The sequence below is a fragment of the Thunnus albacares genome, chromosome 17, assembly GCF_914725855.1.
Source record: "Thunnus albacares chromosome 17, fThuAlb1.1, whole genome shotgun sequence".
Classification (NCBI taxonomy): Eukaryota; Metazoa; Chordata; class Actinopteri; order Scombriformes; family Scombridae; genus Thunnus; species Thunnus albacares.
Genome location: NC_058122.1, coordinates 3,653,330 through 3,676,246, shown reverse-complemented (window position 1 = coordinate 3,676,246; position 22,917 = coordinate 3,653,330). Strand labels below are relative to the sequence as shown.

At 41.0% G+C, this 22,917-nt stretch overlaps 1 protein-coding gene across 1 annotated transcript; it reads right to left on the bottom strand.

Annotated features, from left to right (window-relative positions):
- Window positions 1-1,913: 1,913 nt before the first annotated feature.
- csnk1da (casein kinase 1, delta a) lies at window positions 1,914-21,921 on the bottom strand. Its single transcript, XM_044330800.1, has 9 exons — window positions 21,433-21,921; window positions 12,338-12,448; window positions 10,112-10,260; window positions 8,717-8,945; window positions 8,423-8,593; window positions 8,017-8,165; window positions 7,691-7,859; window positions 7,192-7,304; window positions 1,914-4,730 (listed from the first exon to the last, which is right to left on the bottom strand). Exons 1-9 carry the CDS (start codon window positions 21,506-21,508, stop codon window positions 4,680-4,682), a joined length of 1,218 nt encoding a protein of 405 aa, XP_044186735.1. The 5' UTR covers window positions 21,509-21,921; the 3' UTR covers window positions 1,914-4,679.
- Window positions 21,922-22,917: the final 996 nt, after the last annotated feature.

Below are 22,917 nucleotides of genomic sequence, written 5' to 3'. Positions count from 1 at the left end.
GTAATCCACATTCACATTGTTCTCTGTATCCTTTCCCTCTTTGGTTTGTGGATTTTCAGTGTGGCAGTTATTCTTATCCTGAGCTGGAGATCCTGCAGGGAGGAGCAGCGTGACCTGTTGTATAACTGTCCTGACTGTGCAGCAGGATGCAGGTGCTCAGGTTGTCCGACAGCACCGCCCAGTGGTTACATCATGTCATTGCTATAAGGAGTTATTTCCTTTCAGCCCCGCGCTGGTTTACTATTACGTGCAGTTTTAAAGCTGCACTGTGAAAACCTGCTCTTTTGTGACACCTTCTGTTCGAAGCAGCATTTAGTGATTTTTTATTTATTTATTTTGGCTACGTGGGAGCAGCACAACGTGTTTAAAATACAACACTGACATAATATCAGCTCATGAAGTTGTTATAGTGAGCATAATAATAATTACCAGTAATACTAATATTAAAGTTCAAAAAATATGTTTTTCTTGTTTCTTTCAGTTGTGAGTTTTTTTGACCTTCACTGTGCAGAATGATGTATGTGCACAATTTTTTTCACATTCATCTGCTAAAAGTGGAAAGTTTCTCTGTGCTCATTGATAATCCAATTTTAAGGGGCGGGCCTACAAGCAAGATAGGTTACATCACAGTTTGGAGGCCAATCCTGGTCCGACTTACACGAGTGTGATGTGGAAACTTGAAGCCTCCGGTGCACATACATTGAGAATGGACTTTATACTGAAGTAGGAGACATACTGTGTCCAGCAGGAAAATATCTGAAATTAAACATATTTGCATATTTGTAGAATCCAGAATTTGTAATGAGGGAGAAGGAGTACTGTAGATATCATTTTAAGGATTTTAACAAGACAGCTGAACTTTTATGTGGAAAACCATATCAGACACTTATTTTTATTCAAATTGAAGTATTTTATATACATTTTAAAACATATCTGGAGGGGATCTTCAACAATAATACCAAGCCAGCCAGTGATGGAGCTCACATGGTTTTTCTACAGTGTATGTCTGTATTACAGAACCAGGTCCTGTAAATTGCCAGGGGCTAAAATGTCGTCCTGGATGCTTACTCTTATTATAAGTGAGAAAGGGAAATATTTAGGCACAGCAGTGCTTTGAGCTAAATGCTTATGTCGGCATAGGAACATGTTGATGTTCACCACCCTTAGTTTAGCCTGTCAGCATGCCAACATATGCTAATTAGCACTAAAAGTAGTTTTACAGGTATCTGGTTACAAACCAAGGTATTGGACAGATTAAAAATTGCACCTGAGTCATGGGTTCACCAAAATCATTAGGGTTCATGAATGTCTGGACCAAATTTCATGGCTATTCGTCCAATAGTTGTTGAGATATTTCTGTCTAAACCAAAGTGGTGGATGGATTTAGAGTGGTCATCCATACAGCCATGCAGCTAGGGTGGCTAAAAAAAATCAATTTGTGTAACTTTAATACTAGCATATGTCTGTTTTGAGAAGTGTGTGAATCCCCTTAAATAAATTTCCCCCTTTAGTTCTAGTGATTATAGCTGTGTGCATACTCTGGTCCAGAGCAAATCATAAAATTTGGCAGGGATATCAATGGTCCCAAGATGTTTGGGAATGATTTTGTTTTCCTCATGACCTTTAGTCTAGTGTCAGGCTAACCATTCTATGTGTACTTGTTGAACTTCTACAACACTTGATCTATGATATAAGGTTTTCCATGAAATGTTAATCTTATGGAGAAATTTTCAATTAATTTTACTGAAAATTCATGCAAACAATGGTAAAAACCCTTTAAATTTTAATGACACCATCACCTTTCCTCTAATGCTACTCTAAGGAGTGTACAGGATAAGTTCACCCAAATCATACCATAAAAGGTTATCCAAAACCACCCGAAACATCCAGTCCAGTCAATAAAACACAACAACTACAAGTACTTATTAATTTATTTACACAATTTTAAAATACACAAATACAGTGGCATTACAAATGAGGAGCAAAAGTCTTAAGGTGGGGGTGGAAAGACAAAGATTTCCCATGAATCAACAGTAAGATGCATTGTGGGACATGAGCAACCATCTCCACTGTAGTTAAAAGTAAAATCAGACAGGAGGTGACAAAATAAGAAATAACTGAGTGAAGCAGACATGAACGACAGACTGAAAAAAACTATTATACCATGTAAAGTGTACTTGCATTTATCATAGCCATCATCAGTGAGACAAGTTAATCCATCACTTTTTTTGTTTGTTTTTCAAGCCCACAGGTGATGTATATTTAAAAAAAAAAAAAAAAAAAAACCTGCGTCAGCAGGAACTCTAATGGAGTGAAGCATTCCCTGTCCCTCCATACGCTGTCATCATCCCAAACCGGAGAGCGGCTCGTGTGGACGTGGTAGACAGAGTAGGCACATCCTATACACAACATCAGAACAAACACGTACAAATAACCACTACAACCCCTTCCCCCTTCAACTACAGAAAATGGCCTACAATACTTTGCAACCAGTCTACCACATCGAGAAATTTCTACTTCAAAATCTGCAGGATTTATTGGTCAGGTCGGCCGACCGAGAGGAGCCGCACGAGGCTCCAGCTCCGATACCACTGGGACTCAGCCATGACCTCGTTTCTTAAGACAACACTCCGTCCAAACCTCTCCAAAACCTCCCCCAGTTCCATCCAGCCTGATGTTAAAGCACACCTGGCCATTTTCCACCTGGACTCTCACGTCATTCATCTGATGGGGATGTGCCAAGCTGCTCTGAAAGATCAGCATCAGATTTAATCCAAGTCTGATGATCTTTTTCAATCCCTTGTTTATCTCACCTTACTAAGCTGTGTCTATGCCAGCTGTCTCTAAGGTTCAGAAAAAGATTTTTAACTGAAATGAGTCCCCTTATTATGGGGTCAAGCTCCAAAACACAGGATTATGGATTTCCCATAATGCAGCTTTTATCAAAGCTTCTTCAGACCCCTAGAAGACATTGTACAACTGTTTTCGCAGGCTGAGTAGTACTCCCTGTAAATTGGTTTTTGATGTATAATAACTGGTGGAGTGTCCCTTTAACACAGAACCGTACAGGACTAATGCTGATGTAATTTGAATGTGCACTGTGTAACCATGTTGTAAGAGAATATCAAAGGTAATAGAATAATTTTACCAAAGACCTATTTGTTTTGCTCACCAGGAGGCTTTTCTCCAACATAATCCCCCAAATGACAAACATTAACCACTGTTTTGCCTTTGGCCTACAGTTTTGATGCTCTCTGTCATGGTTTTTCCAGCTCCCTGTTTGCACCGGGCTGGCTAACTAAAACATTTTAAGAAGTGCAATATCGATAGTGAAAGCTGTAAATTGTGGCAAGTATCATTACATTGGAAAAGACATTATTTAAGCGCTTGTGAGGTTGGTTTTTGTGGTGTCTACTGGGCTAGGAGGACTGTGTTGGTGAGCCACATCCAGACAAGGTGCAACGTTCTGAAATTTTGGTCAAAGTTGATGAGTGTTGAACAAGGACTAGGTAGGAAATGGTTTGAAGGTATGCTTGAAAAAAATTTTTAAAAAAAGAAGCTGCATTTGGACTCAAAGTGGAAGCAGATGGAAAGATGGTCTGGAGTGGCGTTTAGGAGGCAAAGGAGTAAAAGAAAGAAAACCCTCGACCCCACCCGTTTGAGCTTGTACAACCCTAGGACAGAACCACACAAACACACAGAAAACCACATCACTATGCACCGGGTTAAAAACGACGTCTCATCCATTCAGTGTGGATACATCGACCCTCCCGACTATTTCACTGCTCCATTCACAGCTTTCCCAGGCAGCACACTGCAGTCACAACCTGAAGACGGAAAGAAAATGTGCTGCGTGTTTTTGGATCAACTATAACTTCCTGGTTCTAACACACCTGAGGAGGAAAAGAAAATATGGGATGACCTTTGAAAATAAAACATTAAAAGGCCTTTAGTCCCATTTTAAAAACTAAGTAGGATTATACTACCTTAAATTTAAACCTAAAACATCTAAAAACAAAAAAAGGAAAATGTGTCAACTTGTGGGATTAAAGGAGTCTTTCAGGACACAAATGAATTTAGGCACTGTCCTTTAACACTGTCTTCTTGCTTTTCATAGTTAAAAAAGTCCCACACATTATCAACAATTAACAGACTCATCCTGATCCGTTTACAAACCCAGACAGCTTGTGACTTTGGGCCAGTGGAGCTGGTGTGAGAGACATTTTAATGCTAACAACAAAAATAAGTAAAACCAAAGTAAAAAAAAAAAAAAGGATGCCAGAGAAAAGTGAATCCATGGCTTCATCAACAGTAAGGAGGGTGGGGGGGAGGAGGGAGGGTGGGGGGGGAGGGGTGTTTCCACATCTTCCATGGGAGTAGAAGGGAGGCTGTGGCTGCTACTTTGCCAAGATGGTTCTCTGTCACACACACACAAACACACACACATTCCTGGTTGTGCATCTTTTCCCCCCCGTTGAGTGAACAAGAGCGCAGCCAGACTCTTGTGTGTGGGTTGTTAAGTCTTCCGCGTCCTTAAAGAGTCCTGTGTATATGTACGTGTGTGTGCGTGTTTGTGTGTGTGTGTGTGTATGTGTGTGTATGTGTCTGTGTGTGTGTGTGTGCGTGCTGCAGGTGGTGCATGTTGAGGCCTCCGTGGTGCACGGGTGGATGGGAGGGTTTCACCGTGGGGCTGCAGACTGGAGGCCGCTGGGTGTGACCCGGGACAGAGCCTGATAAACACAGATGGAAAAGGATTTTTATGATGATGTCACCAGCAAAAATCAATATCAACCAACAGTGAAGAATACGTTACTTCACAATAAATGCACTGTTTTGCGTTATTAAATTATAAGCACAGTTGCTTTATTATAGTGCCAACTGAGTCTGAGCTCAGCTACTGCTAAAAGCTAACACTTTAAACAAGTTGGCCTCTGGAATATTTACACTCTGTTATTATATATTATGTCTTTTTATATGCATTTAATGTTTTTCTGTAATGATTGTACTTGTATAACCAGAGTGACAATAAAGGAGACTCAGGCTGACTGGAGTAACAGTCAGTGCTTTACAATTTGTCCAGTAAGGGAAAAAAAAAGACACTACAGATCGTGCGAGTAGTGACAGTTCTGGTATGTTATGTTATGTACGTTACTACAGTTCTGTGAATTCTGGATGATTTTCTGGACATTCACATGACTGAAAAGCATCTGGTGTAGATGGTTTGGGGAAACAATAGAGGGACATTGGGCGGTTTTTGAATACGTGAAGGGGATGTGATCAAGCCAAGTTGATCTTACTAATTTTGTCATTAGACCCCTACTGCAGGGGCCTCAAGCATTGTGATTTGTTGGAATTTAAAGGTGCCCTGTGGAGTTTTATGTGGAGCACCCTGTGGAGTGTTTTTCACCAAAACACATTTTGTATATCGCTGAGGTTTAACTAATGTGTTGAGTGCATTTTATTCCACATTTAACACTTCTAACGCTGAAAAGTATTGTAAATCCTGCAATTTTTATATCCATGTTTGCTGGCTCACACTCTTCTTCTTCACTGCCTTTTGCTGGTGCATAGCTAGGTTTCTTTGTGCTTTACCGCTACCAACTGTCAATACGGAATACCAAGGAACTAGTGGCAGGAATGTGTATCGCGTTGAACATGTGCGTCATATGAACGTGTGATACAATCTGGAACTCACAAAAACATTCCTCCATTGCACTACTGACAATCAAACACCGGTTCCTTTAAACGTCTGAAACAAGAAATCAACTTATATTTTTTGCCAGGAAATCACACAGAAAGCTAAATCCTTCAGAGTAAATCTAGACCATCCTCCCCTCTGGTCAGAGATATGTTTCCCAAAATTATGTGCGAAATGTTCAAGTTTATTTATCCCACATTTAATCAACACTGAACTCTGACACACCCTAAACTGCTCCTAAGTACCTTATCTTATCACCGTTCTATTTATTACAGTGTAACCTTTTATAGTAGTCTGTACTGCTTGTGACGTAACAGCACTGTTAACATAACTGACTGTCTTATTGTTTTATTGTGTTTTTATTGAGGTTATGAAGGTACACAACAATGTCCTCTTATGGGAAATAAAGATCTGAGCTTGACAGATGCAAACAGTCTATGAAAAGTGAGGTCTATAGCAGTCATTTTAAAATTGGCAAAATCACATTGTTTTGGTTTTTTTGTAATTTGGAAACATCTGCAAACCGACCCTTTAAAATGAAATGAACTTGCTGCTTTAAATAGACAAGCTGGCTGAGCAATAACAATACCAGTAACTGTCTGGGTTTACATGTATACACAAGAAATAGTCATAGCCGCGCATATCAATACATGCAAATGAGTTTAATTATTCATCAGCATTTGGATTATTCATGAGCTGCACTTTAAACAAGATAATACAGCAGCAGAGATCAAAGCAAAAAGCAGAGACAAAACAAAAGAGCACTTTAGTTCAGTGTGTGTTAGATACACTTGATCAACTTCTTGATCAACACCTAAACTGGTCAGTAGAACAACAGCGGTCGGTGTGTAGGAGACTGAAATAGATGTCAAATTTTTCATTTTTGTTTTTCATTTTTAGTGATGACTGGCTGTGACACTCTTTGACCTCCTGGGGGAGCACAACGTCTACAAAAATGAAAAAAAACAAAGCACCTAGTGAAGCCATTAAACAGCAGATTGCTGCTGGAGTGACCTCAGCTTCTCTGTTCACATCCGCACTAGCAGAAGTTTGGTGGGAGATCCTCTTAAACTACTTCCATAACAAGACAGGTGACTATTCACACTCAACATGTTGGACTCCTACTAAAACTACTGCTGCTATTGAAGACTTTGTGTACTATTCAGTTTATGGATTTAAATATTTTAAAGGATGAACACTGACATGCAACTACTCTGCAATATCTATCTCATTTGCTCTCTTCTTGCTTGTTTGCTGACTGACTCTAACACTCTTCATGTATGTGAGTTATTTCCAACTGAAAATGAAAAAGGGGGAACCAACCAACACTTGGTGCAGGGCCAAGAGGAAGTGCACTGTCCTTTAACACTGCCTGACAGTGTTTTCTATGTTATGTTCTCTTGTGATAAATGGTTCCTATTTGAAATTGTGCCAATCTTCAGCAACTGACCACAGATGATTCATTCCACATTTACATCATATATATCTGTTACCTGTGAGGTGGACATGCGGGATGTGTCCTGGCGTCCCGTCAGGTCTGAGGAGGAGATGTTGACAGGTGCTCCACGATGAAGACGCATGCTGACTTTCCTCTCTTTCTCCAAACCTGAAAAAGGTACAAGAAGTCAAATTATTACAATCAGGGAGAAGCAAAAGATTAAGTAGACTGTGTTTAAAAAGCCACAGAGTGAGTTGGTAACTTTGTGTTTGTTTTCCACCTGCGTGACTCTTTACAACTATACTGAATATACAAGTCTCCTTTTTACAATGTGAACGGACATCTTTTCTAGATATAAATTGCAGTATGTGAAACAACAAACATGAGGAAAATATAAATTGAAAGATCTGCATTTTCAACAGAATACAGTAACTCACACCAGCAGACGCCTGACTTTAGGCCCCTGCACAGTGTGCGATAAAAGCAATCTTGCTGAAAACTGCACAATGTGAAGAGGCTTTGAAAACTCTATGTGAGTGTATGTGTGTGCTGACCTGTGTGTGACGCAGGGTTGAGTGGTGAGGGGGCTGCGACATCCTGAGCTGCTCTGGCTCTTCCTGAGGCAGAGGCCATGCCCCTGGCCCCGGGGTTCCTGCTGTGCCTCAGCCTCTCCTCCCGCTCCCGGCGCTCCCTCTCTGAGTCCTCCACGGCTCTGTTGGCACCCTGAAACACACACAAACACACACTTTAAGGTTTGTCTCTCAATATGTACAATCCTGTAATTTGGCTATAATAACAGAACTATGTATAAAGTTACAGATCTATAAATCAACTTGGTGGAATGAACTGAATCCACTCTCATTGAGATAATACAACTTACAAATTTGAGCATGTTCCAGTCGAAGACGTAGTCGTAAGAGAAGCCTTGTCTGTGGAAGAGGTTCCTGAAGAGCTGGCGGAGGTATGAGTAGTCGGGCTTGTCGTCAAACCGCAGTGAGCGGCAGAAGTTCAGGTAGGTGGCAAACTCAGCTGTAGGGTCAGAGAGGACAAGGAAACTCACAGTGAGCTTGCTGGCATATACTTCAACACAGACAATACAAACACAAGAGCCGTGCAGAGAACTTTCCACAAGTGCTGTAATGTGTTTCAAGGATTCCTTTACAATGTGCATTAAAGAGGTGCTTTCAGTCACAGCAGTGAGGATTTGGTTTGCATCAACATGAGGACACAAATCTTAAAATCCTGCACTGATGTAACAGAAGATGAGAGGGAGCAATCAAACTTACATGGGTAGCCTTTGCAGAGGACCTCAATGGGCGTCGACATTTTCTTCTCGCTGATGCGTTCATACTTCTGCCTCTTGGTGGCAGCTTTGAGGCCTTGCCAGGGCAGAGAACCCAGGTTGAAGTACATGAGGACGTAGCCCAGCGACTCCAAGTCGTCCCGTCTGGACTGTTCTGTAGACAGAGAGAGAGAGCGAGAGAGAGAGAGGGGAGACAGTGAGGATCATCAGCCTGGAGGAGTCTTAAAAGACGTTTCTACTCATGGCAAAAGTCATCATATTTTGGGAGCTGTCTTACCGATGCCCAGATGTGTGTTTATGGAGGCGTAGCGGGCGGTGCCGGTCAGGTTCTTGTTCTCGCGGTAGGGGATGTGCTGGTGTGTGCGGGCGTCACGGTATTTCTTGGCCAGGCCGAAGTCGATGATGTAGACCAGGTTGCCTTTCTTTCCCAGCCCCATCAGGAAGTTGTCTGGCTTCACGTCTCTGTGGATGAAGTTCTTGGAGTGGATGTACTCAATGCGGCTGATCTAGAGGGAGAAAAGCAGGAGAACCTGACGTCAGCTACAAGAAACATCTGATCATCCAACATCCAATTAGTGAGCTTAAAAGTTAGATGGAGCTCCAGTGGCAAGGTGAAGTAATGTTCAGGTTTGTAGGACTCTTTTTGGATCAATCAATCACTTTAATGTGGAATAACAGCCTTATAGTGCTAATGTAGGAACAGTTTTATAAGAACACTGCGTTTCTTATTGTGTAAATAATGTCCCAGAGATTCAAGTCTATTGTTATTCTTTTAGCTCTATTTAAAATGTGGAGGCTGTAAACATGACCTTCGTTCAGATGTTTGGCTCTATTTACTGTAAACCTCTTCATTCAATTTTCATGGCCTTCCAAGATGGTACATTATAGATGGGACATTTGTCTTGATGAGAGTTAGATGAGAAAATGAATACTTCTCTCATGCTTGTACGATATCTATGAAGCTACAGTCAGCAGCTGGTTAGCTTAGCTTATCATAAAGACTGGAAACAGCTAGTCTAGACACTGACGTAGTCTGAAGGTGACAAAAATCTATCTGCCAGAATTCAAAGTCCTTTTAATTCAAAGTTCAAACTTCAAGGCTCGTGGTGGTGGAGCTTTTGCTCTTCTGGTTCCAGGTTGTGGAACAGATCTTGCTCTGAAGGTCTGATCAGAGAATTTTAAATCTCATCTAAAGAAACATTTATGCTCAAAGGGATTTTGTTGTCACTTACTTGCCCTGATTTGCTCTCACTGTTGAGCAACTTTTGCTTTTCTTTATGATAAATATTTATCTTGGTGCTTCTTAGTGTTTTTTGTAAATGTGAAGCACCCTTGTTTTGAAGTGCTGTGTAAATTAAGGCTTTACTTGCTTACTCTAAAGCTCACTAATTGACTACAACGTGCTGTTTTTACACTTCGGTTTTTGTACAGATTAAACAAACAAGATATAACGTGTTAATAAGTGAGCTTTAGAAGTGCCAGTAGGTGGATTTTGTTACTTTTGGACAGAGCCAGACTAGCTGTTTTCCTCTGTGTTCAGTCTTTATGCCAAGCTTACCAGCTGCTGGCTGTAGCTTCATATTTACTGTGCAGGCATGCCAGAAAGTACTTAACTACAGAAAATACTAATCATTCCAGCAACTACACAGTCCCTGTGCTCTCTAGCTCTCACCATCTGATCGGCCAGCAGCAGGACAGTCTTGAGGCTGAACTTCCGAGAGCAGAAGTTGAACAGATCCTCCAGACTGGGCCCCAGCAGCTCCATCACCATCACATTGTAGTCGCCCTCGGCCCCGCACCACTTTATCGTCGGAATACCCACTGCAGGAGGAAAGAAGGGAAAAGGTTACATTTAGTACTTATTTACTATTTACATGGAAAAAGTGTTACTACAGAGCATACAGCTGACAGGTTGATTTACATTCACCGTGATGAATCAATGTAACGGCAGTTGTGTTTAAGAATGTCGTCTGGCTTTACTTTAGGTTGTGTTATGTAACTTGTACTCCGAGCAGGCCACAGCAAGTTCGAAACACTCTAGAAGGTGCATGTAGATACAAAGATATGCACACAAGCACCAATACAGTGCCACAAGTTCACTTTTCCAAGTACCCAAAATATTTTTTATTTGGGGGTTATTACAAAACTATTGTTTTGTGGCTGTTAAGTTTCTTTTCCAGCAGACATTTTTTTTCCTGTTGAACTGTCTGCTGAACTGTGACTGAAGTGAAAAACACTCAAATGGCAAAAAAACAAAAAAAGAGTTTGTGGTTGAGACTTACTTTCAGATTATTTTAAAAATGTCTGATACGGGCCAGAGTCATGTGACCATTGAGAACAAAATGGCTAAAACGTGAAATCATGCTCATACTGTCTGTGCATGCCCCCACACACAGGAGGACTGTTGCAGCACAGGCCAGCTGGTTTAGTAGTAGCTGGTAATTGGCTGACGTTGCCAAGGCAAAGAGGCCATCTGGCATTTCCTTCTACAGGCAGACAGTAACAAAATGCTGCTGCTCAGCACCTAGTGCACACACACACACACACACACACACACACACTCTGCATCAGCTATTTATATACGTACAAACGCAAATACATCCCACAGTCTGGGTCACCCAACATGCCCCATTAAATCCTACCATGCTGGAACAAAAATACAAATGCATGTGTGCACATAGTTGTGCTGACAGAGCCGAACCGTCTCTTTCATATGCTTAAATAGTCAAGCAGACCGTTTGCTATGAAGACTGAAAAAACTAATAAACATAATAGAAGGAAAACTGGTCTGAGTTTGAAGCGTGCCATGGTGGTTTTGAAAATGCAGTTGTCAGTTTTCTTCAACAAGTTGTAGAGACTACTGAGCTGGCAGAACATTTAAAGAACCAGATTTTTTTTTAGCACCCAGCAGCACCCCTAACCCCACTGTTCACACATACTGATGCAGGCTGTCTCTTGCCTCTCCCACGCCGCAGGCTTGTGGGCATGTTAAGTGTGGAGTACGTAACTTCCACGCACAGCTCAGATTGAGTAAGGATTTTCTTACGTTGCCAGTATCACTACACCAGCAGTTCTTTTCCAGACAGTACATTTCCATGCATAGCTTTTAGCCACCGGAGTGACGTGGCTCTATGGATGGTACTGTCGGTCTGTCAGTCAGTCCTTCCCTCACTTTATCTCAATAGATTAACTGTCATGACATGAAATTCAAACCTTCATGGTCCCCAGAGGATAAGTTGCATCTCATCTGGTAGACAGCTGAGAGCTGCTAGAGTTTATTTAAGTGCCTGACAGCTGATTCAAGATAGATCATTCAGAATCAGGAGGCTGATGATCGAGACAACCGACTCTTCCCTACATTTGTTTGAAACACTTTTATCTGTTTAAGAGGAATAGAAAACAATTTCTAGAACGAACTGAAACAAGTATCTCCAGGTTGTCGCCTGCTGCCTCGTCTCAGAGGACATTAACACAAAATCAAACCTTTTCCAGCTGCTGAAGTCGTAGTGTGAGCATGTTTTAAGAGGTTCAACTCACAATGAATGGCATCCTGTCATGTCTGTATATTAGAGTCTAACATGTTCTCCCAGCTCACCATTTACAGTTGAGTTTAAAAACATCCGCAGTTGTCAGGGGGGAAATAAATGCCACTGTAACAAAATCTGACTCTCTTATTATTACCTACCTCTGGTTAGTCTGTCAGAGATACCCAACATCCATCATTTTCTATATACAGTAGCTACTGATTAACAAGATGGATTGATAAGTGTTGGTTTACATTTTGAAGTGCTTGTAAATATTGATGTGGACCACTTAGTTCCTAAAAGCCCCAGCAAGACTTTACGGAGTCGTACGTTGTAGGATGTGTGTGTAAATGGTGTGTTAGAGTGTACTGTACCTCCACCCTGCATCATCTTGTAGATTTTGCTCTCTATGTGGAGCTGTGGGTGTTTGGTCTTCACACATTCCAGTTTAATAGCCACCTCCTCTCCGACTGAGATATCAGTGCCTAGACAGACAGAGACAGACAGAAGGGTTAGCTGCATGACCACACATCACATCATTTTGCTTTAAAAATGTTACATACAGTAGTGAGTACACAGATGTTCACAAAGGAATGGATTTATAAAATGTGACAGTAGCTGATCCTCAGCATGGAGTATAAGCAGTTAAATGAGTACTGCTGTCGGGTCAAAGTCCATGTCGCCTTTGTATCTGATTCATCCAAGCTCACTAACTCTATGAAACAAGTTTAAGATGATAATAGTTTGCTTTGTCAACAGGTCTCAGGAAACATCAATCATTTAAGCGGTTGGTGGTTAAACTGCTGAGGTACACAAAGAAATATCAGTGGTTGTTAACACAGCAAACTCAGCCAGTCTGCACTGTAGCTGCTCTTCTTTCATGTATCTTGTTCCTACTTGCATGTGCAGCCCAGATTCCTAACAGCTATCATTACATCTTCATCTAACTCCTCTAAGGGACAAGAGAATTTGGGGAATTTTTCATTCTGAGACCACTCTCAGCTGCTCTCTGTGATCTGACAAATCAGAGCTCCAGCTTCTTCCTAAATATGGTGAAGGGGTCCAGTTCCCTCCATATAAACACAGTAACTCGACTCCAGGTTATGTAATCCCATTTCAGTTGAGACGCACACACACCCACACGGCTCATATCGTGTAGGCTAACAGCAGCACCAATGGTGCATCATTGATCTCTCTGTATGATGTCATCTGGACGGGCTGGGCTGCACTCAGCAGGGCGGGGCACACAACTGAGGCCATGAGCTCAGTTTAAAGCTGCTATGTTGTATAGTTTACGCAGGAGAAAAGTTTCAATAATGCAGGAGAAGAGCCTGTGCTTACCACGCTGTACAACATGTAAAAAGCTGCTGTGGACAAGTTTTGCAATGATGCTAGTGCAACGCTATCCTGCTGCAGATCATCTGAACTCCACCTAAACCTAAATAAAAATAGCATTGATCCGCCTCTGGCTGGCTGTCCAAATCCATATGCCAATCAGTTTGGGTAGTAACTTTAAAAAGGTCAGTTCACCAAATCACAAACAACTAAATTCCAATCTATATTATCGGGGACATATTTTGTTTCACCACGGAGTGTGGAATGGTTATGATTACAATGTTAAACAGTAAAAATGAGAATTATTTATTAATGGACTCCATTAATGGGCACCAATAGGACAAGGGCTAAAATGCCTATTATTTCCTTAAACACCATTTATCCAATGATGAAACAGTTTTTACCATATTTCTTACTCACACTCAGCCTCTTTGATCTTTTCATTTCATTTCTTTGTGTGTAGGTTTGTGTGTTTTATTTGATTTTATTTTTTATAACCTCTTGATATAAATATTTGTTGTATTAATGAAATGCTGGATATATTACTTACTTGTAGAAATAATGAATCACAAATAAAGTGAGAATCATCACTGTCAGGGCAGCATTTTTATTTCATAATGTGAATTTTCACAAGGAATTCAAAAGAAAGACATTCATTTTATGTCCATCTACCAATAGATGAACTGAACAGTGTTTCAGCTCTAGTTGACTGATACATCATTTCACCTCCTTTAAATCCTGCCAATCACATGACATTTACAATGATATCTTATCAGTGAAGTTCTGTATTAATCAGAGAGTCAAAGTCTAACATTAAACTTCCAATGCAGTTTTATGACTGTATTGGTTTTATAGTCTGACTGACAGGGTCCCTGTCTGAGTCCATGAACAGAAAATGATTTATGATGTATTTGCTGGTATCTGTCACTTGTAGATTTGCTTGCTTATTCTGTTTCACATCACTGTAATTTAAATGTTAAGCAGTTTATTAAGTAACGATTTCAAGACCTCATTTTGGCTCTAATAACATATATTATGTTATGTCCGTCTGTCATTTATAGACTAAATGATTCAATTAGAAAGTAACTGACAGTTAATCGATAATGCAAATAACTCTCACTTGCAGCCCTAAACATCATGTATGAGATTAGTATTAAGACCGCTGTTTGCTTGTAGATTTAACAGGCTTTACTTTCTATTTTAGAGTCAGTGAAACATACATACAAAGACATCTGACTCATAACGACTAGCTCTAGTTTTGTGCTCGGCCAATCAATATCTCAATCAATCGGCAGCGGTGAAAATGGCTGTAAAGGCTCCACGCAGACTGAGCAACACATTTCAGTGTGTTGGCTGCTTTCTTGCATCATAGGAATGTGATGTGTTTTTTTTCTGTTGAGCATGTGTATGTGTTATAGGTAAGATGGTGTGTACATGTGCAGTGTGTTTTTATCCTCAACTGTGCTGGTGAAACATGTTCAGACACGTCCCTCCACACTGCTTCACAAACAGCAACATAGGAAAACTAGGAGGTGGAAGTAAGTGTATGTAAAAGCATTTTCTCATCACTTGATTAATTGTGTGGTCTACAAAATGTTAGAAACTGTGGAAAATGACATTTGCATTTTCTCAAGAGCACACAGTGATGTCTTCAATTTGCCTGAAGACATTAAGAGATTCAATTTACTGTCATATATGACTGAGACTTGGCTGCATATATGACTTGTTTGAAAAAAATGATTAGTCAATTATCAAAATAGTTGTAATGAAGGAGAAGGAAGTTGCAGCTTTAACATGCTATAAAGACACAAATGTTTATTGTTCATAATTAAATATTCTCATGCCATTGAGGCGTTCCATTAGTTGCATATTAATCATCACGGCAGGAACTTGAAATGATCAAAGTCAACACAGAAGCCAAGCTCTCATTGAAGTCATTCTTAAGTGTCACTTTGACATTCACAGCACAGACACGGGCAATATGATAAGAAGGATGATGTGATGCCAGGCAAGTCAGACCAGTCACAGAACGCAAACACCCCCCCCCCACCACATCAAAACACTGTGGCAACAAACTGTGGGAGGTGTACACTAGCAGATGCAACATGTTGCACAGAGAATATCAGAGTTAGAGTGCGAGCTTCTAGTAACTGCGGGGTCTGTTCTTCAGGACAAGAACCACAACAAACAGAATCTGTTACTGCAGGACGTCTTAATGCAGCCAGTCACCAACTCTGGAAGTCATTCTTCCTCCAGAGACGCACGCACTGAATGGGCCCCCTTCATTTAACAGACAAGATTTCACAACTCCCAACGTTTCTGAGAAGCAGCTGTCTGAAGTGACGTCAACAAAGCCACTATCAACACCATGCAATGGTTTTTTTCACACCATCAAACCACAAAGCAAAAAAAAAAACAAAAACACGACAGCACCGAAAAGCCTCATGAAAAAGTCACTAGCTTTAGGTCATCTCAAGTTCTCTGTTATTATGGCTCTACAACAACCTCATTGTTAGCTCTGCATATAGAAGTGGACCCATCCCTTTTAGCATACACTGCAGGAACCACTCCAGTTTACTGAGTATCACAAGCTAAATATCTGTTACACAAGGCCTAGTCTAACAGGCAAACTTAGACAGTGCTGCGCTGTGTAACCACATAATTTCCATTACCAGATGCACACACCAAAAAAAGACACTGCATTAAAAAAAACACACACACACAGACACAGCAGGCGTTTGCATTTGTGGAGGCATGTTGCTTCAGGTAGCACTGAGAGGATGAAATATGATCCAGTGAGTCCAAATTTGAGATCCATGAGTTTGAAGGTCTTCTAAACACTGCACAGTAACGACTGTGCAAAGTTATCACAGCGACAATCATTTTATCCAACGTCTCAACACACACGAGCTTAACAGGACAATTACGTTATTGATGTTATAATCTCCTAGAAGTGTGTTCTTGTACATATTGAGCCCTGATGAGGGGCTGCATTTCTTCACGCACTGCCTTATTTACCATTAAAATCCAATGAATACATACTGAGCTACAATCAGGTGGTGCCACAAAAGGGAAACTATATGGGGTGTATTTTATGTTACACAAGACTTGCTGAGCAAAATCCAGTTAAGGGAGTTTGGACGATGACAAACACAACTTCCTCTCCAGCTTGTTTCAACATGCACCCAATGTGCACATCATCCACCAGCAGATAACGCGACAGGAGATTCAACAGGAAATCTTTGTGGAAGTACAACTAGACTCAGCCACTTCACTAACTGCTTCGTGCAGACTTTGCATAAATGACATTTTGCTATGACAAACCTCTGAAAGATTACAAGCTATATGACCGGTCCAGAATATTTTACTGTCCACATTTGCACCCAGTCACAGCACATTCAGTACGAGGCTTTGTTCCAAGAGCTGACCTCATAATTTTCTCCTCCTGCCAATAACAAACAGCCTCTCACACCAATACAAGCAGAATCCACCACTCAGACAGCCCCGACACACCGAGCTGCTCGCACACTGTCAGCATTATTAAAGCACGCTGCGTTCACACACTGTGTGGGAGCGCAGTTACTGTGAAATAGAACTCCATCTAATATCAGGTACTGACAGGTCATACGGTCCACTGTCAATCTTGTTTTCTCTGCACAGTGTAGAATTCATTTCATTTTTTGATATGTCTGCTTCGAGCTTGAACTTTTCCAAACACAGAACGCTGCCATCAGACTTCAAAAACTTGAAGCGCAGAGTGTGTGAGGCACACACCGTTCCGGCTGATTAACTATGTTACGTTATTAGTCACCAGAGTGGGGGGTGGGAGAGATGAGTGGAGACAAAAACACGGAGTGATTATATAAGCAGCTGGCAGCTCTTACTGTCAACCCAACCGACAGGTCATGTGGAAGACGAGACTGAATCCTCTTGATACATTTATTAACCGTCCTCCTCTTGTGGTTTGAAATGCTTAAAGAAATATGAGGACATATGAGTTTCATCTGTGTGAGTAGAAGTGGGATGTCTGGGATGTGTTTTGCCGAGCTCAGAACAAGCTGTTGGTGGTTGCGTTCCTGGCACCCCATGATGTGGGTGCCAGGTTCTGATAAGGAAGAAGAATGCGTTGAATAACAAGACAGATCTCTGGCAGAGCTACATTTTCAGCCTTTTTAATAGCTCTCCATCATGAGTCCCACAATGATATAAAAGTGCAATGCTAAATCTGTGGAGTACTCTCAGAAAACATAACAAGAATTGAGCTTTTTTTTAATCTCCTTTCCTTTCTTATCCTTTTATCGCAAAACTGTCAGCAACATAAAAAGTAGCAGCAGCTTAGCTTGTATATCAACTAACAACTGAGTTCTTGGGACAATACATATATACATATACATATACATACATACATACATGACAGGGCCTTACTAGATCAACAACTATTTGGACATTTAGCTATTTAGTCATATAAATTGTGTACTTCACATTTTTGTCTATCAATTTTTCAACAGCGTCTTTTAGATTCTCTTGTGTATCTTTTCTACCATTCCACACAGCCATTGATTTGCATTCAATTTCATTGGGGTGAAAATCAGACTCTTAACCACGCTGAACATAAAGTGTGTATTATCACTGCATGGTAAAAATGCCACCAAAGTTTAATAAAATATTAGGAAAAAAATGTGTTGAAATCTATAAAACACAGCAGCATTGTTTGGAAAATGCTTAGCTGTGATGTTCAGTATATGTGATTTGTAGCCAATGGGCTAAACATGCAAATCCACAAGTATTTTTAAAATACATTTTGCTTAAAGTTAATTCCTTCTAAGCTTAGTATTGACATGATACTGAATTAAAATAGTAATAAGTAGCGGGACCTTAGGAGTGTAGGGCCTTTAAAAGCTCACTTTTTCAGTGCTTGTGCGTATATATTTGGGTCTCTGATGTGCCTACTAACACACAAACTGTGAAATAAGACCATCCGGTTAGTTTGGATGCTCAGTACTGTTGATATTCAACAAGCCATTCAGACTTGATGTCCTTTCTTACGTAACTTGGGGCTTCACTGAAACCGTACCCCTCCCCCCTCATGCCTTTATCTGAGCCACCACCCACTACATTTCCTGAGGTCCGCCATGTTTTGCTAGCAAGCACCACCGCCAAGCTAAGCTAAGGGCAAAACATTTGCGTGTATGGTGGGGCTGGACCGAGTGCCGGCCAGCTCTGGAGGAGCGAGCCAGGGAGCAGAGCTGGAGAGATCTGCTTTGCTGCTGTCTCATCTTCTTCTAAGTGGATTTATCTTCACACTTCTCAACCTAGCCAGAGCTAAGTTAACACCGGAGAAACGCACCACCTCAGCTGCTGTCATCAATAATAAACATGAGTTTATATAATTTTAAAGTTATGTGTATAATCAGTAACATCGCGGCCATATTTATGCCTTTAGATGACATTATTTTGAGTGTGGATGGAGCAGCTACAATGTTAGCATGACTCTGATTGATCTGAACTCCATTCAGAAGCATTTTAAAATGTGTTTGCTTGTCGTCTTGCAGACAGACTTGACAAAGCATGAATTCAGACTTTTTACAAATCAGCATCATGATGTAGTTATTTCAGCATCCATTTGATCCATTTATTGCAATTAATCACAACAAAATCTAAGTTATTGTTTGGTTCATTCAGGCTGAGCTCCAGTAACTTCACTGCGCTGGTCTAGTCAGTTCCTGCCGTTGCTCGCTGGCTGTTTGCCGCGAATAAACACAAATGATCTTGCGGTAAAACTCGCGTGAGTAACGCAAGGCTTGTGGTGTGTTTGCTGCACCGCTCATGGGCACCGCTATGTTTTCTCTGGCAGCCATGTTTCTCCAGGGTTCATGCTCAAGAGTTGCCATGGTAGCCAGCACACCCCGTCGAAGAGAGGGGGGTGAGGTGGGCGGGACAGGCACTCAAACCAGCTGTTCTGAACAGGGCCGTTTATACAGGATGAGAGAGCTTCTGTGGTGATGATCCTTGTGGTATTTTGACCAAAGCATGTCAGATACATTTTATTAAGACCCCTGGAACTGTGTTAACTTGTGGTAAAGGGGTATAATATGTCCTCCTTAATTAAGAAGAATGAAATAAGAAAACTGTCTTAAACTCATACTTTATCCAATAGTAAAAATACATACAAACAAAATTGCACATAATCCAGTTTAGTACTTGAGAAACAACATTGCATGAATATTGGCTAACAGCGCCATTCAGACGGACTGAGTATCAGTAATATTCAGTGATATCACACTAGCATCATGTTGTGGGTGCTCAGGGTCAGGCCTGCGGATTTGTACTCTCTGAGTTGATTAGATGTCAGTGATGAAGTGACACAGTCCACAGCCAGTAAACACACTTCATGAATTAACAATGGCTCTTCTCTATTGTAGTTCAGATGACAAAGTCTTAAGCTCAGAAATGTGATCAGCTGTTCTCAACCACTGTTGCCAATAGCTGTGGACCTCCAATATGGCCACCATAGGATGCATTACAACTCAGTGTCAGGAAGATGCCCCCAATGTCTAATACATTTAGTGTATATTCTAATTAAAGAGCATATTTATGTTTTCCATGATCTCCATGTCCAAGCATAAATGATGGCGGCATCACAGCTTGTGGCCTGTCGTAATCCACTCTGCCTGTGCAGTGAATTATCTTCAACCAGCACAGATAGCATCCAGCATCCCCCCCAACCTTTACCTTCACTGGGGAGGCAACACATCCAATCAATTATTACAAAGACTATCAAATCAATAGGCCACAGCCCCTGGCACTTTGTAGATGAAACGGAGTCATACATGAACAAGTCCCCTCTAGGCAGGCACTGAACAAGCAGCAGGATTTATTAACCACCTTAATGTCAAACACACCTCAGCTGATACTCACTAGGCCTTGGAGCCTGATTTGATTAATCCTCACATACTGTTCATATGCTGAACCTTCACCGTTTCCCCTCATGCCACATTTCTGTACCACAAATCATTCGTATATACACGTCATCAGTCATTAATGAATGTGCGATTTATCCTTATAAAGCTTTCAGAGTGTTTATTCTTTAGTTTTTACGTTTTTATTAATGGAAACATTAACAAACATTTGTAATCACACTTTATAATGATCCTATGTTACATAAAACAGGAGAACATAACAATTTCAATTAATTATATTAAATGTGAGCAATGCAACAGTATTTGAGAATGGTGATTTTTGAATGAATATAGGTCAAACACTCACATCAGCTGCTCAAAAATACCTTTAAAAAGTTGATATATTACCATTTTAGTATATTCAGGGTCAAATTAGAAGAAGTCATGTAAATTCAGGCTAAAAAAAAGAATGTTTAGGGTGTTTTATCTGCTCTCAGATGTAAAAACAAGTCAAATTTGATCCTGAACGGTTAAATGTATAGTCCCAATGGCCAAAACTGAACACAATATAAAGTCTAACACGCTTAAACATTTTTTCAGAAGATTCAAATGACTGAAATTAATCTATATCTTCTGGAAACCTCTCAGGGAAAGACTCCTCTGTTTGAGAACCACTGATCCCATCTTTTCCTAAGAACAGAGGAGAAGACTGGCCTGCTGTGTTTAGGAGGTGGCTGTTCAGCATCGGTGAGCAGGTTACATGTCATTTATCACTTCGGGGTATGAACTGTAAAGCTTTTGGCCTGGTCAGTTCCTCTACACCTGCTGCTGCTTCCAGGTGAGTAAAGACAGAGATGACTCACTCAAATATTATGAAACGCATACTAACTAAGTGGTGATAAAAGGTTTAGCTACACGGCAGCCTTTAGGCCCCATTATTGTCGTTAATGCAGCTAAATTCGGAAATTTATATCACATTATGGTGGCCCATTCACACAGAAAAATACAGCATTCAGTGTGGATTATCACAAGCTAACAGACGTCTTGTAACTGCCGCTTTGCTAGACAGACTGCTATCTTAAAAGCTAATGTTGCTAACACTAAACACTGAACAGCTGATTATTGGCTCGTTCAGGAAGGCAACCAGCTGGCAGGCTGTTACAGCTTCGTGTATCAAGTTAAGGTGATAGAAAACAAATAAAACACTACAGCGAGTTTATTTAACTATAACTTACCAAGGTAGATGTCTCCAAATGATCCACTTCCAATTTTCCTGCCCAGTCTGTATCTGTTTCCAACTCTCAACTCCATGATAAGCGGTCTGTGGTCGGCCAGCAAGCTCGCTAGCTCCAAAATATTAAAATAAAATGTTCCGTTTCAAGGTCCAAGCTTTTTTCAAATTAGAATAGACAAAAACATCCGACACAGAACCTCTTCAAGCGGTGAATTGTGTCTTGTCTCCGGATGAAATCAGCTCTCACAATCTTTCGCCACTTATTTTAAAACGCTACTAACCTCATATTGCGGCAATACGGTACTTGTTAAAAAGCTTGAAGTGTGTACTTTATGCTCTCGCTATTTGTGATACGGATGAGTGTTAATTCTCCAAGGATGAGGATGGATTTAGAGGAGGTTAGATTCACAGTTATCACGGACCCTCTTCCCTCTCGGTGTCTCCGCTCTCTGTTCGGATCCTGCTCGCTGATCTGCTGCGTGATGACGCAAGACACTGCTGCGTGATGACGCAAACACTGCCGGAGAGTGTATCATTAAAGATGAGTCAACAGCTACCGCCGCCGGTAACAGCTCCACCCAAACCCTAAACCCTCAGCTGTGAACTAGAGTTCTCAATTTAATAAGCTATGGAACAATTCTACTGAACTCCTGAGTCATGTTTGTGAAGTAATAAACAACTGAACCTGAAAATCGCCCGCGAAAGAAGTAACTACAGGTGTTTAATTTTAAGCCTACCATTGATCATTTGGTTTACCATTGATTTGATAAGTTTATATGATTCCTGCCCCGCTTTTTCTTGTGGGTGTCACCACTTTAATGCAGTCTTCTTAAATCCTATTTATATGTATCATTTTTAAATATTAGTGTGTGTGTATATATATATATATCAAGAAATCCTATCAGTGGCTGGAAAAGGCTGGACTGAAGGACAGCACAGAAGCACTGATCATGGCAGCACAAGAACAGGCACTCAGTACAAGATCAATAGAGGCGGGGATCTACCACACCAAACAGGACCCCAGGTGCAGGCTGTGCAAAGATGCTCCTGAGACAGTTCAGCACATAATAGCAGGGTGTAAGATGCAGGCAGGAACAGCGTACATGGAACACCATAACCAAGTGGCTGGCATAGTGTACAGGAACATCTGCACTGAGTATGGGTAGGAGGTCCCAAGGTCACAACGGAAGACACCTCCTAAGGTGGTTGAGAATGACCAAGCCAAGATCCTGTGGGACCTCCAGATCCAGACTGACAAACTGGTGATGGCTAACCATCCGGACATCGTGTTGATTGACAAACAACAGAAGAAGACAGTGGTGATAGATGTAGCAATCCCAAGCGACAGCAACATCAAGAAGAAGGAACACGAGAAGCTCGAAAAATACCAAGGACTGAAAGAGTCTGAAAAAGATGTGGGGAGTAAAGGCAACAGTGGTACCAGTGGTAATGGGAGCACTGGGGGCTATAACCCACAAACTGGGAG

Excerpts from the sequence above, each read along its gene's own strand:
- csnk1da (XM_044330800.1), bottom strand. The coding sequence starts at position 21,508 with ATGGAGTTGAGAGTTGGAAACAGATACAGACTGGGCAGGAAAATTGGA. Across the intron at positions 12,449-21,432 it reads ATTTGGAGACATCTACCTTG|GCACTGATATCTCAGTCGGA; the intron begins GTAAGTTATAGT and ends CTGTCTGTCTAG. Across the intron at positions 10,261-12,337 it reads CAAGATGATGCAGGGTGGAG|TGGGTATTCCGACGATAAAG; the intron begins GTACAGTACACT and ends TTCCTCCTGCAG.